A 16,267-nucleotide genomic window follows, 5' to 3' on the forward strand; every position below is an offset into this window, starting at 1 on the left:
TAATGCCAACGACCCGCTAGGCGGGTTTTCTGTTCGTAGGCACTTTTCGCTACATACGGATTTTCCTGTATCATCGGCAACGCTAGTAGCGCGTAGCTCGTGTTAGCAGTGAATGTGTTAAGTCGCGAATTTGAACTATTTTTAGGTGTATTTAATGTAAAATACAATACCGTGATCACGAGCAAAGACGGTAAGATGGGGATTACAGTGCTAATGAAATATGGATTCTAATGATAATACAATAGGGATGATATTTGTACATACGATTATTCACAGCGTTCAATAACTTAGCGCAGAGTTAAAAAAAACTCATCTGAAGTTACTTAATGATGTACAGATTTTAGACTTCCAAGTGCCCCACAGTATATCGTCAGATGACAACCAAAGTGACTAACTACTATCATCTATCGACACACTTTAAAACTAAAAATGAAGATTTATAAAAATACGATAAAATGTATTTAAATATGGATAAATGATTTTTTTTATTTGCATTAATTATTTTTTATGATTTTGACCCATGTTCTTTTACTGATATGCGTTAAAATTGTTAAATAACAAACGAAACCGTCAACGCCAACTATACGACAGTAGGCCAAAGCTAGTAGCGCCCTCTGATCGAGAATCAAATTTTCTTGATTTTCAAGGTACGTTTTTTTCTTAGACTGTATCCATCTATTACGGAGTTATATCTATCTTTGCTACTATCACAAGTAAAGAGCTATAGTGAAAGTGAATCATGCTAGTACATACCAAAATAAGGTTATTTTTTTATTACTTTTTTTTTTCAATAAGTGAGTTTTGGTAGTCACCTGACGATATGCATTTCGCTGAAGGTAGACCTCGTGTATTTTTCTTCCTCTTTGAACAGTGAACACCACATATTTATACTCTTTGTACGTATATTTTAAGATCAAACATTGATCCTAAAACGTATGAAGTCATTTATCAAGTACATAAATAGAACAATAACATGAAATGAAATAATCTACTTAAAGTTGATTTAGTCAACAATAAATTAATAAACAATAACCCCAGTTAGTTAAATATCGTCGGCTAAACTCGCAAACCTCGTAACTCCTTCGGAGGAGTTACGAGGTTTGCAACTTTAGGTATTGCCATTGGTAATCCCTAATGTGCTTGAAATGGAGTTACGAGGTTTGCAACTTTAGGTATTGCCATTGGTAATCCCTAATGTGCTTGAAATGGAGTTACGAGGTTTGCAACTTTAAGTATTGCCATTGGTAATCCCTAATGTGCTTGAAATGGAATTACGAGGTTTGCGAGTTTAGCCGACGATATATGTCCCGAAAAATATACACTAGAGCGGAGATTTCCTTTTTCAAATTTTTATTAAATAAATAACTATTTCGCCGCCTCACCGGAGCGTACCAGATTTATATACATATACAAAAAAATGGGTTGTGTACTTGTGAAATATTTTAGATTTTTTAAGCGGTACTTATGGATGCTCTTGTGCTGTGAAATGTTTTGTAATACTACATTCCTTCTCGATTGCACTTTAGGGAAATTTAAAATGCAGAACAGAAGACTCCTGTTTCTTGATCATATCAATTCCCATTTAAGCCAAGAGATGGCAGAATGTTTTCTCCCTGAAGGGAGCGTGCGTGAAATGTACGGCCAACTAGGTCCGTTTTCCTAGAATAGCGGTACCGTCATACCGGATCAAAATATATGTATATACAGATGGAGGCACCTGTCCGGTAAACGGGGAACGCTGGTTCGATTCCAGCTCTGGACACTGGAGGCTTTGGTCATTTTTTCCTTCGTATATAACATTTATTTCAGTTTATAGATGGTGTAGTATTTTGTATGGAAACGGCCGCTATGTGACGGAACCGCTATCCTAGGAAACCAGAGTTTAACCTTTTGAACGCTTTATGTCATAAACAAAAACGTCACTATCACGCCATGACAACGGGCGCAAGCAAGCGAATGTAATCTACTTGAGTGACATGTATTACTTTGACAGCGTCCGCCATAACCCCTATAGTAGTCCTTGGCGCTGCGGGCACGACTAGTAACGACCACTTTAGGGGTTCTCGGCATTCAAGGGGTTAAAAAGCATCCAGTTTATCAGCGCGAAGTCATGTGTTATTAATACAGATTTAACCACAAAGTAGCAGAACTTTTGCACAGCCCCTAAAGGCCAGAGCACACTGGTGGCGTGTGTGTGACGTGCACGTGCGTGTGCGCTAAAATGTTGGAGCCGTGCACATGTCACGGAAGCGGTGTGCCATATTTTATAACTTAAGGATGCAGGAATAGGGATGTTGACAATTTTTTTAAACTGTTTTCATTTTATAGATAGACACGTAATTATTACAAAAAAAAAAATTATTTATTAATTTATAAATAAAAAAATCGAGTTTAATTAGTTCAGTGCTTTAATTTAGCGCAAAAACGCTCCAAGCTGTCACGTGATCTTGTTGACGTAACGATGTGATAAACAAACTGCTGTCAGTGCCAGAGGACCACCAGGTTTGACAACTTGTCTTTGCGTGTTTCTCACACCGTGACGTCACGCGTTCCGATTTACGTTTGCAGTCACGTGATGCCGGGCATTATTTTAAATATTTTTAATTAATTTATTACGCATATTTACACTTACAAAATATGATGTTCAGCATTCTAATATTCCCTGCTATGGTAAAAACATAACATTTTAAACCCCGACCAGAAATATATGATCATTGTCAAGAGGGCGCTGTTATTCTCATGTGTGTTGTGGCAGTTCAGTTTAGTATGAAAAATTTAGTTCCAATGAAATTCCGCAATATGGCGCGTGATCATATATTCCTGGTCAGGCTTTATATATTCGCGATTCATATCAACATCCCTATTCGCCGAGAGAACCGATTATTTCATACATTCCAAAATTATTATTTTTTCCTAGAAATAATCGGCTCGGCACTCGGCGAGTCCCTGCATGTTTGGCCGCACACAACGCACACACGCAATTCTACGACACGCATCCTGTGTGCAAAGCCCTTAAACATGATTCATTTCATATATAAAATTTGTTTTACTAACAAAACAGATACTTAGCTCTGTTTTTACACTGTTCGCAGCTCTATGAGGCGGACTTATCGCTAATAATCTCCTTCAGTCGGTTCTCGATGTATTGCACTCGTGTGACCAGTTTATCGCGCGGGTTGAACTCCGTGTATGGAATCTGTAGCACTTTGAAGCCCTGGAAACAAAATAGAATTGTGAAAGTTACCTGTAGATGGCGCCAATTTCATACGATCATGTCATTTTAACCCCCTAAGGCCCAGCCATACAAATGAAAAATCCAAAATTTGCCACTGAAATTTAAACCAAAGTAGGAAATAGAATGGAAAAATTTACGAAACAAAGCAAAAGCGACTTTGTTCCAATTGAATAGGGTTTAAATTTCATCGAACTGAAGAGGACCTTGGTAGGACCTTGGGCCTTAGGAGGATCGGTATTTAATACGAAAAGAGAAAGAAATAGAAGACACATTTAACCCACTATATTTCAATTTTAAGTAGCAACTCGGAATGAAACATCGAGTCATTCTAGAAAAAATACTTCCCTCCAAACAATATTACTTATTTAAAGACCATTGTTGACAATGGTATTTTGACAGTTGCCTTCCCCATTTAGAACCTTCCTTTTTCAAAATTTGGAAGTGTGCTAAACATAAACAACACATATCACCCAAAGCAACCAGCGGGCTTAGCACGGTAGCATTTTTATCGCCTGTCACCATGCCTGTCACGTTCTAACAAGTAAGTAAGTGCGAAAGTGACAGGCATAGTGACGGGTGATAAAATTGCAACCATACTGACACCACAGGGCAACCTATCGGTCCGAGTACCCCGACCAGGTAACCCACGAGTCGCGGATGAAATGCCTATGCCGTGCCACGCGTGCGCTGAGACACAATGGCCAAGCGCTCAAACACAATGGCCACGCGCTCGCACAAAAGAAACAATGGCTTTTGTTTAATAAATTAGGGTCTTTGGCATAAAAATCATTTGAGAAGATTCGAAGTATACCTTAAGTCGTAACATCCTTGTGTAGAGCTGGTAAATACCGAGTGGCACCGCCGCCTTTCTCGTGAGGTCGTGGTAATCCAGGCCCAGCACCGCTATCCTGAATACGCTGTAATAGAAGCAGTCGTAAGTACAGACGCCATCAGATATATCGGAGCTGCCGAGGTGCTCAAAAATATCTGAACACGCACTAACGCCTTGACAATAGAGGCGTGTTCATATTTGTGAGTACCTTGGCCGCTCCGATATATCTGATGGCGACTGTACAAGTAGTTCTAGATAAATAAATATTATAGGGACATTCTTACACAAATTGACCAAGTCCCACGGTAAGCCCAAGGAGGCTTGTGTTATGGGTACTCAGACAACGATATATATAATACATATATACAATTGAATTGAATATATAAATACTTAAATACATAGAAAACACCCATGACTCAGGAACAAATATCCGTGCTCATCACTGAATAAATGCCCTTACCGGGATTCGAACCCAGGACCATCGGCTTCACAGGCAGGGTCGCTACACAAACAACAAAAAGAGTTGCGATTTTCAGATAGACGGATGTTTATGATGTCTGAGTTTTGAAAAAAAGAGAACCTACAATATTGGTATTTAACAAGTTGTTACTTGACAATAATCGTCATTGAGCCGAATAGACTGTAATTTATTTTAAAATACATATGTGAAGATTTTTATACAAATACCTTTTGTCATTTGCTGCCTTTTCTAATGGTACTGGATGACATTTTGAATCTATCGCGAATTCCGCGTCTGTAACAAGAAGATAAAATATATATACATAGGTCTTATAATATTAACATGCGCTGCCTGAGGACTATTCTTGGAGTTACTTGGCAAGATAAGATTAGCAACGAGGTAGTGCTCTCAAGAACGCATTGTTGCAGCCTAACTGCTATGTTAAAGCAGAGAAGACTTCGCTGGCTCGGTCACGTACATCGCATGGACCCTGGGAGACTACCACGCCAAGTTATGCTGGGTCAGATAGCGGACGTAAAAAGACCTGTTGGGCGTCCAGCTCTACGGTTTAAGGACTCCTGTAAGCGGGACATGGACAGTTTTGGCATTCGGACCGACAGTTGGGAGAAACGTGCTGAAATGAGACCGGAATGGCGTCACGACATTAAAGTCGGAACATCAAAGCACGACGATGACTGGCTGGAGAACCTTAAGCAGAAAAGTCTTCGTCGTGCTCTACCACCTCCTGCAGACTCGCGTTTTGTGTGCGATCGATGTGGCAAGAAATGCCGCGCTGCGATAGGACTTTACAGTCATCAACGGCGATGCAGGACCCCATAAACCCACAAGCGCCGCAACAAGCATCTACAACAGATGATGTGGCCAATGAATGAATAATATTAAATGTTACCGTTTAAACGAATACGGCTTGAACGTAAACGAAATAGAAATAAATAGTGGTAAGATATGTGGGTTCTTATCTATGTGATCGTTAAATCAAACGCGAACTCCACGTATAAAACTATAATCTTAATTTCTACAAAGCGCTATGAATTTATAGGATAGCGAACAAGCGATAGGTTGCGATAGCGTAAGCGCGAGCGGCGGGGCAGAGCGGCACAGGTTCGGCGTCGAAGGCGATCGGATGCGCTCTGTGGCTCCGCGTCGCGATCTGGGAGCCGGTCCGCGGTGGTTCCCTCCGCGCGTCTTCTTCGCCCCGCTGTCGCCTGGACGGGTTCACGAGTAGTGGTGTGCGCATGCAGTCTGAGTGATGCGCCACATCACCCCCCTGGGAGTGCTAACGTCCATCTGCGGAAAACCAATTAGGAAATCTGACAATGCGACCAGAACGTGTTTTCCTAACAGGGTCTTCCTGCTTAGCATCGGAAGACGGGACAGCAGCTTGCTGATGCTCAGCTAAAGTGTAAGCTGGCTTTACTCTGTCTATAGAGACTGTCACAGGTCCTCTATTTGATTCTACTGTGATTGTTTTATCAGTTCTTGAGAGTACTTTGTGTGGTCCAGTGTAAGGCTTTTCCAAGGAACGGCGGACGGCATCCTTGCGAATGAAAACATATGGTGCTGTTTTGAGGTCCTCGTGTACAAAAATTGATTTTGGTGTGTGATGAGATGCCGGCTGCGGTTTAAGGTGAGAAATGTGCTCTTTAAGCCTTGACACGAAGTCAGATGGCTGCAACATGTTGTGAGGGTGTGTGTTAGAATTGAAAAACTCACCCGGGATCCGTAATGGCTCACCATAAACCATCTCCGCAGCCGAGCACCGCAGGTCCTCCTTCCAAGCCGTCCGCAGCCCCAGCAACACGACGGGGAGCACGTCAGTCCAGCTTTTCTCGTCGTGGGCCATGATGGCGGCCTTGAGGGTGCGGTGGAGACGTTCCACGATCCCGTTCGCCGCTGGGTGGTAGGCCGTTGTGTGGCGCAGATGTACGCCACAGAGGCGCGTTAACGCCTGAAAAAGTCGAGAATTAAACTGGCGTCCTTGATCAGTTGTGACAACCTGCGGGCAACCAAATCTCGAGACCCATGTTTCACATAGTGCCTTTGCCACCGTCTCGGCAGTGATGTCATGAAGTGGCAGAACTTCGGGCCAGCGTGTGAACCTGTCCACAGCTGTGAAACAGTATCTGAAGTCGTGTGAAGGTGGGAGAGGTCCTATGAGGTCAATGTGCACGTGACTGAATCTCTCACCAGGAAGTGCGAACTGACCGAGTGGGGAAGAGGTGTGACGCTGTACTTTCGCTGTTTGGCACGGGATGCAGGCTTGGGTCCAGGCACGGCAATCTTTCCGTGCGTTGGGCCAGATATACCTTTCCGTGACCAGCTTGGTTGTTGTCCTTACACCTGGATGACTCAGACAGTGTATGGCGTCGAAAACCTGCCGTCGTAGCTCGCGTGGTACGTAGGGACGAGGCCTGGACTGTGAGACGTCGCAGACCAACGTGATGAGTGACCCTGGTACTTGAACTTCCTTGAGAGCGATGGAGGAGTTGTTGGGATCCAGGAGCTCTTGCATCTCAGGATCTGCTTTCTGCAAACGGGCCAGGGTCTCCACGTCTGGTGGCTTCGAAATGGCCTCGATGCGAGAGAGGGCATCTGCTGTAATGTTATCCTTACCGGATATGTGTCTGATATCGGTGGTGAATTGTGAGATGAAATCGAGCTGATTTAACTGGCGAGGCGAACAGTGACGGTCTCTCTGCTGGAAAGCGTATGTGATTGGTTTATGGTCGGTGTAGATCACAAAATGCCTGCCTTCAACCATGAACCTGAAATGCTTGACGCTTTCGTACACTGCCAGAAGTTCCCTGTCGTACGCGCTGTAACGAGACTGGGCCTTGTTCATCTTCATGGAGAAAAATGCGAGAGGCTGCCATTCTTTGTCCACCAATTGCTGAAGCACCGAGCCCAAGGCCGAGTTTGACGCATCACAGACGAGAGCCAGCTGTGCATTCATTACTGGGTGAGCGAGAAGGGTACATCTAACGATACTTGCTTTGCAGCTGGCGAAGACTTGGAGAAGTTCAGGAGTCCAACTGATTGGATGCGAGCCCTTGACCTTTGGACCAGCTAGCAGATCGTGAAGTGGTGCTTGCTCTTCAGCAGCGTGTGGGATGAAACGCCTATAAAAATTTAATATGCCTAAGAACCTGCGTAGGCCGCTTACAGTCTTCGGAGGAGGGAAATCTCGAATGACTTCGATCCTTGTGTCCAGAGGGCGCGTACCTTGCTCCGATATGTGAAAACCCAGGAAGGTTACCTCGCGCTGACCGAACTCGCATTTCCTCTCGTTGATGAGCAGGCCGTACTCTGCCAGGCGTTTGAAAACCTGCTCAAGGTGCTCCAGGTGCTCGCTGTGGCTTCTGGAATATATCAAAATGTCATCGATGTAAGAGTAGCAGCAATCCATGTCGCGAAGTACTTCGTCGAGGAAACGCTGGAAGGTCTGTCCTGCATTTCTTCGCTTTTTCACCAAAAATAGAATGATACCAACACGTACCTGCAGTTCTACTTCGGCTCCGACCCCTGCTCCTCGATCTCGCGTTGCCTCCTCGACGAGATGTTGAGCGTCCTCGGCCTTGATGCATGGACATTTGCGCAATTTGCTTAGTCATCTCGGACTGTGCACGTGTCAGGTCGTCGATGCGTTTCAACAACCCTCCAAAATCGGACGTCGCGGCCGCAACGTGTAATGGCGGCGACGGTGACGTGGCCTCGCAAATTCTGTCGGCGAGATCTGCTAGCTCCTCCAAACTGGCTGAGGCCTGCGAAATTAAAATAGGTTGAACGTGTGTCGGTAACCTTTTCATCCACATACTTTTCATAAACTCGTCATTCATTCCGCCGTCAGCCAAATGTTGTAAATGGTGCAGAAATTGCGAGGGCTTGCGATCCCCCAATTCCTCATTAGACAGCACCTGGGTAATCTGTTGCTGACGGGAAACACACAGGTACTTAGTTAATTCAGCCTTTAACTTTGGGTACTTATCAGTAGCTGGGGGATTCTTAATAATACCTTTAATCTCTTTGGCATACCTGTGATCGAGTTGTGCGACGACGCAATAAAATTTCGTGGCGTCGTCCTTAATACCTGACACGTGAAACTGCGCCTCTGCTTGTCCAAACCAGACCTCGGGATCGTCCGGCCAAAATGGCGGCAAACGAATTGCCACGCGGTTAATGGCTACCGGTGCGCCAACTTGTGCATCAGCAAAATCGTCCGCCGCCCGCGGCGGCGGCGGAGACTCGCCCGTCGCGCCCGCGTCGTTACCATTTCCGCCCATAATTATAACGCGACGATAAAACTTCCCGCGGTCCGTATGCACTCTCGGGTCACCAATGTGGGTTCTTATCTATGTGATCGTTAAATCAAACGCGAACTCCACGTATAAAACTATAATCTTAATTTCTACAAAGCGCTATGAATTTATAGGATAGCGAACAAGCGATAGGTTGCGATAGCGTAAGCGCGAGCGGCGGGGCAGAGCGGCACAGGTTCGGCGTCGAAGGCGATCGGATGCGCTCTGTGGCTCCGCGTCGCGATCTGGGAGCCGGTCCGCGGTGGTTCCCTCCGCGCGTCTTCTTCGCCCCGCTGTCGCCTGGACGGGTTCACGAGTAGTGGTGTGCGCATGCAGTCTGAGTGATGCGCCACAGATACAAGGAAAAGTAAAATAGGTCTTGTAAGCATACTTTAACATGGATAGTTACAGTTTGGTACTTTAACCAGGATACTTAATTTAAATATCTCGCATTAAGGTACCGGAGGGAGTTTTAAATCTTAGGCAATCAAATATGGCATGCTACAAGCGTAAACTCCGTGTGGTATTGACAAATATATTGATTGTATTGTAGTGTGTTTAGAACTCAAATAACTGAAATAAAACTGTGTACAATTTTCAATAAAATAGCCTATCTGACAGGGGCACATGGAATATCAAAAATCAAAATCAAAATCAATCAAAATATTTTTATTCGGTAGCTTAAAAAACACAAAAAACAGATCCGATTTACCCTGTGATCCGATTCTCCTCGGTCTACCAATATGTAATTGAAATAAAACTGTGTGTACAATTTTCAATAAAATAGCCTATCTGACAGGGGCACATGGAATATGTAAAGAATACTCACCGTACAGAAATCCCATGCCGCTATTACACTTCCGTTTCATAAACGCATTAGCGGACACCAGACTTCTAAAGGTGTCCATAACGGAATGCACGTACGTACCGTACGTACGTGCCAACCGATATGTCTGAGGGGCCTTTAGTAATGCCTGCGCCATTTTTAGGGTTCCGTATCCAAAGGGTAAAAACGGGACCCTATTACTAAGACTCCGCTGTCCGTCTGTCTGTCACCAGGCTGTATCTCATGAACCGTGATAGCTAGACAGCTGAAATTTTCACAGATGATGTATTTCTGTTGCCGCTACAACAAATACTAAAAAGTACGGAACCCTCGGTGGGCGAGTCCGACTCGCACTTGGCCGGTTTTTATATAAACTTGTAGACACCACTTTCTTATTTGAGATTTTATGTTATTTTTCCTTAGAATCCTGTGCTCTTTTGATCCTAGTACTCGTATGAGAAAACCGGTGTCACGAGATTGTTTTTGTATTCAGTTACCATTTTTCATATGGTGGTAATGGAATTGAAGAACTTAAAAATGTACGGCAGTTTTGGGACACCGTTTTTTTCACCTATGAGGATCGAAAGAACTCGTGGTTTCGAGTAGAAATAATATATAGTGGACCGAGGCGAATCGGGTCAGACTAAAAAAAAAATTGATATTGAAAATATTGCTTATGATTGGCGTCGCATGCTCACAGAAGACAGCGCTATTTTAGTGCACTCATATCAAAGCAATATTTCAAATATCAACGGATTTTTCATCATGATCCGATTTACCCTGTGATCCGATTCTCCTCGGTCTACCAATATGTAATTGAAATAAAACTGTGTACAATTTTCAATAAAATAGCCTATCTGACAGGGGCACATGGAATATGTAAAGAATACTCACCGTACAGAAATCCCATGCCGCTATTACACTCCCGTTTCATAAATGTATCAGCGGACACCAGACTTCTAAATGTGTCCATGATGGAGTGCACGTATAACGTCTTTTCCTTTGTGTAAACCAGGGGCACGCCGACGGAGATGTCTGAGGGGAGGCGAGGGGAGGAGGGGGAGGTTAGGTGGAGGTAGGCATCGATGGCCATGAGCTTGCGGCGGGAGGGGATAACTATCTCTGAAACAAGAAAAACAATAGATTTATGTTAGGGGAGAGTATAAAACAGATTGAACTATTAGACTTATATTGACCGGGATATAGACCGTGATTACCTTTTGTATTATTTACCAGACCAACGAGTGTGAACGCGACCGATGGTAACGTTGAAAGAGAACGCAGCCGACGCGCAAGAATGAGGGCAGACCGAGCGCTGTCTACACAACTTTGACACCCACCCGCTATCTTCAGTCACCCGTGAACATGATGCATGTAACTGCGTCTACATATCGGGAGCTCACAAATAATACAAAAGGTAATCACGGTCTATATCCCGGTCAATATAAGTCTAGTGAAACTAACCGTGAATCATTCAAAAGTCAGATTGAACTATTATTTTTTTACTACTTCGGTGGCAAAATATGCACGGTGGTATATATTTATTTCTGTGCTTGAAGCTGTCGTACTTACCGCCTAGCGACAGCAATTTGTCGATAAATTCCGGCTGAATCGTCGACACCAGTTGGTGCGGCTGAGCCTTGTCGAGTGTGAGCAGGGCGAACACGAGATCCAGCCACGCGGACGACTTGGCCATCTCCTCTTCCTTTAGTGATTCTGCTGCCTGGAAAAGTAAAAAATCCAATCAATCCAATTCTTTTTGCAAATATTTATGATAGAAAAGATGTCTAAGAAAAAATATAATCTTATAGTTTGGGAGCTGAAATAGATAGCAAGTACTGTACTGCTTCATGTTGTTTGGTTACTTTTGACAAAATGTAACTTCACTTTTATAAGACGTCAACTTTTGAAAACCAGAGTTACCGCATAATGTAGGTAGCCATGAAGCGCCATCTACATCGGCTGTCAAATTCGAAGCACCACTTCATCTAAGATTGGATTTTACTTATTCTGAAAAGTTTTGGCGCTATTTGGCGGGACTAAGTGACAGTTGCAACATCCGCACTTGGCAGACTGATCAACGTCAACCGGCGCGCCACGCGATGACATTTTCCCCGCCCGACACGCTTGCATATGCGTTTTTATCGTGTTTTTATCCACTCTGTGACACTTGTTAGGACAACAGAATGGTACTATGGTAAGGCTACTAAGTTACAAATTGGTGCTATGACCAGGATACTTACTTTGAACAGCTTTTCACTATTTGGCGGTACAGAATCCACGGTAGCTAACGTAACAGCGGAAGCTATATCCCCCGCGTGACATGCTGGCATATGAGTTTGTGGCCACTCTGATAGCTGTGAGGGCAGACTTCTTGGTGCGACTATAAAGGGTAGGCAGTTACAATTTGGTCCTGTAAATAGGATACTCACTTTGAATAATATCTCACTATTTGGCGGAACATAATCCACTGTAGCTAACGTTACAACGGCGGAAGCTATATCCCCCGCCCGACATGTTTGCATGTGTGTCTGTATCCACCCTGTGATGGCTGTGAGGGCTGGCTCGTGGCGGTATTTTAAAAGGCCGAGGGATACTATAATGGAGTTGACCACAGCTGGCTTCTCTTTGTTGGCCGGTAGGCATTCAATTACGTCTCTGTAATAAAAGAAATAATTTTAATTGTTAATGTCAAACGGGCTGTCAATTGAGTTTCAACTTAATTCGATTTGATATTTGAAAATGGCCCTACAGAAAAGGTATAATAACCTGTAAAGGGGCCCACTGACTATCAGTCCGCGGGAATATAGGCAGGCCTGTCAGTTGTTCGGAACTGTCAAATTTTTGTTCTAACTGACAGGCCGATATCGTCCGGCGGACTGATAGTCAGTGGGCCCCTTAAGACACAAGGGTATCTAACAATCGTTCCTTTAGATTAGGGCCGGCCTGTTTTGATATACTAGGTCACTATTAGCTGATCAATGTGAATGGCTCTCGATAAATCTTTTCGTTATGGAGTCATATATTTCGAGCAATACTAACCCTACAACCCAATAAGTAACACATTCTAACACATTTTAAATTGCAAAATAAAATCTGTATTGTATAAAATTGCAAATGCTCTCATACCTTTTCTTGATCATAATCACTCACTTGCATATTCTATCCAATAATAATGGATCGGGAAAGTTGTGTGTGGCCATAGCAGGTCGGCATATTTCTTGAGGTCTATGGTGTCAGCCTGTCGCGTTATGTTGTACGATAACGCACAATATTTCTTATCTGTAAATACTCACTTGCATATTCTATCCAATAATAATGGATCGGGAAAGTTGAGTGTGGCCATAGAGAACAACAGGTCAGCAGATTTCTTGAGGTCTATGGTGTCGGCCTGTCGGGTTATGTTGTACGATAACGCTCGGAGCAGGGGCGTGCTGCGGCGGCCTTTTTGATGAAGTGCTCGCATCACCTGTGAGAATAGTTTATTACTACTGAGGATCATAAAGTAGATCTTTTTTTCCTTAGATTTCTCTCAAATTTGGTGGTTAAAGTTATTCTAGAGAGCCCAGTGCATTAATAGTAAGTCTATACACATAATCATTCAATTTATTATTTGGTTTTCTTATAGTATAAGCATCAATAATTCTTGCTTTTCTTATATGGTTGCTCTGTCTTGTTCAACACTTTCTAATAAAAGAGAGACAATATCTTTCTTAATAATATGAATGTCCCTAATGAATGATCAGCAGTAGGTGTCATAAGCCTGTAGGTGGGCTATAAATATTTTATCACATTATAGCATAAAACCTTAAGCTAATTTTACGGTTTAACTCACGTGTTTTTAACTTTTTAGTCACTCGCGCGACATGTTTCTGAGCCTAGGCCTCCATTTTCAAGCACTAACAGTGCATGAGTAGCGTTCACGAAGACCGCGCACCGTACGCGGCTCAACAGCTGACTGAACAATGAAATTTCAATAACAAACCTTAACCATCTGCGGCAGCGTGAGATTAGCAATCAATCTAGCCGCCTCATCATCCCCCGTGATGCCCAGCACAGTGCTCAGATCTTCGGCCATGGTCAGAGAGCTCATAGCTTGAGTGGTGCTGGTGCGTGCCAGGATCCGACACAGTTTTAGGAAGCGAGGATCCTTCTCAAAGTCTGTGATCTTCACTTTGTTGGAGGTGGACCAGTCTGATAGGATTGATACCATCTGCAAATGATTAGGGGATTTCAATTATTGATTGTAATCTATGTATGTCAATAGGCGGGGGGTCCACAAACGAGCCGCCTCGCGAAGAAATTGCCTCGCGAAGAAATTGCCGCGCGAAGCAGCTCGATCGGTTAAGACATGCCTCGCCCGTCATGCGGCCGAGAGGGCGTTTACTTGGCACGTCTAAACAGACCGAGCTGCTTCGCGCGGCAATTTCTTCACAAGGACGTTCTGGACCCGCCTAATGGTTCAGCAACAAAGACTATAAAACTTTTTATGAAATTCAGGACAGTCAGATGTAAAAAATAATAAAAATTTAAATAATCTTATTATTTTTATTACATGTAATTTTTCTTCAAATTTAAATTAAACCAGTAACATTGGTAAGTTTCCTTGCAAAACTACTGTTTGAACTGTTTTGAGAAAATTATACAAGGGTTAGTTTAATGCTAGCATTTCATAGGACACTTTTTTTTTCTTTAATAACCTAAATGAATATTTTTGACATAATAATTGTAATAAAATATGCCTTAAGTGAAAAATAAAGAACTTTCAATTTAGATGGATGGATGGATAAAGTGTTTATTTGATTGCTGCAAATACACACAATTTAGAAATATATATATAGGCAAACAGAAGAATACACAATTAACAAAATCCCTTAGGTCGCATGGTCCGATTGACTAGTCCGATCAATCGGAATACGAATATATTTTTTCCTGTTGGCTCGATTGATTGGACTATAAGGACTTCTCAAATCCTGTCAGTCCTACTATCGGAGTAATGGGATTTTAAAAGTTCATCTAGTTCGATCGATCGGAGACCTCGAACAAGATGGGAGGATGAACTCAAACTCACAGCGGGCCCGAACTGGAGAAGAGTGGCCCACGACAGACCTCAATGGAAAGAGCTAGAGGAGGCCTTTGCCAAGCGGCACACTGAGCTACGGGACATACTCTAGCTCAGAATAAAAGGGCTAGATAGATAGATAGATAGATAGATAGGAAATGTAAATTTAATAGCCTTTATTATTGAAGTTTCACGACTTTAACTTCAACTCCTCCTTTGACGTAGGCCTCCTCCATAGTTTTCCACTTGTTTCTAAATAATATAAAAAATGAAATAGTATGTAACGGGAAATAAAAAAGTAACCAAAAAGAAAAGATATCTAAAAGTGTGCAGTTAGCAATTACTATTACTGGAACATCCTTGTAACAGTTCAAAATATACTATATAGCCTTACCTTCAAAGCATGCCTCCTTGATACAACAGGGTTCTCCGCCACAGCCAACAAGCCATTAATGTCCATAGCCTTAACAATCTGCATGTCCATCTGCTGTGTGCGACTCTGCTTCACTGACTTGGGGCTAGGCCGCTTTGGTTCATCTGTCTCTGGAGAATTTAAAGTGGCAAATGCAGCCGCTACCAAACCTAGGGATTGACACAATGTTGTCAGTAAAGTATCATCATTCATCAGTAAAATATACCGTACACAAATAGGTATGATAATAAATTTAATGAAAAGTAAATGGTGAAGAAACATTATCAGTATGTATTGATACTATTAAGAATTTGACCGAACGGTTGACTGGTAGAGAATGCCTTTTGGCATTAAGTCCACCATTTGGACATTTTTCTTTGTTTGTGCAATAAAGTTTAAATAAATGTGTTTGACTTAAAGGACTCGCATCCAGGCGGTTTTTTTTTTATATGATGCATTAAAATAGTATTGTAACTTAATTGTCCATAATGGACTAATGCCTTAGGGACATGTCAATTCTGATGCATTCTTGATGAGATTTAGAAAACCCTTAATATTAACGGTTGTAATGTCTAAATGACTTCTGAACTAGATTTTTACCTGACTTGTCCTTATCGTGTTCTGCGCTTTGGGCATTTTTATTAGGTAAACTCCCGTCAACTTCCAGCTTGTCAGTCTTCACGACTGTGGCTCCGACACTGGAGTACTGCCTCAGGGTCGCTCGACTTCCTAACCTCCAAATTACACTCCCACTTAATTTAAGCATCTAGAACAGAATTTATACTTCAACCACGTATACAAATAGCAGCATATAACAGGTGGAACCCCACTGTTTCACCAAACAACGTAATTTAGACAAAAAAGATGCCAAAAGAGTGAAATGATACCGTCTTACATCACGGCTTAGATATCAATATTTTTATCCCACGTATAACTGAATTTTAAGGGCATGATAAGTATTAAAGTATACCTTTTAGTTCGTATTAGTTTATCAACAGTTTGTAAACAGAGATCATAGGTTTTTAGAGCATTTGGAAAAATCTAATTTTTGAGTGTTTTTGACAGACTGACAGAAGTGTCACGACATTTCTTAAGATGTTGCTGCTGAAAAAATAAATTAAAAC

General features: G+C 42.7%; 1 protein-coding gene across 1 annotated transcript; it reads right to left on the reverse strand.

The window, feature by feature from the left end:
* Positions 1-1,824: 1,824 nt before the first annotated feature.
* LOC134755348 (FAST kinase domain-containing protein 4) lies at positions 1,825-16,226 on the reverse strand. The gene is made up of 11 exons (XM_063691874.1): positions 16,114-16,226; positions 15,744-15,909; positions 15,126-15,313; positions 13,655-13,882; positions 12,966-13,138; positions 12,102-12,327; positions 11,242-11,392; positions 10,564-10,791; positions 4,755-4,821; positions 4,047-4,152; positions 1,825-3,214 (listed from the first exon to the last, which is right to left on the reverse strand). The coding sequence occupies exons 2-11, from the start codon at positions 15,907-15,909 to the stop codon at positions 3,095-3,097; spliced, it is 1,653 nt and encodes a 550-aa protein (XP_063547944.1). The 5' UTR covers positions 16,114-16,226; the 3' UTR covers positions 1,825-3,094.
* Positions 16,227-16,267: the final 41 nt, after the last annotated feature.

This window comes from Cydia strobilella, chromosome 2 (assembly GCF_947568885.1).
Source record: "Cydia strobilella chromosome 2, ilCydStro3.1, whole genome shotgun sequence".
Taxonomy (NCBI): domain Eukaryota; kingdom Metazoa; phylum Arthropoda; class Insecta; order Lepidoptera; family Tortricidae; genus Cydia; species Cydia strobilella.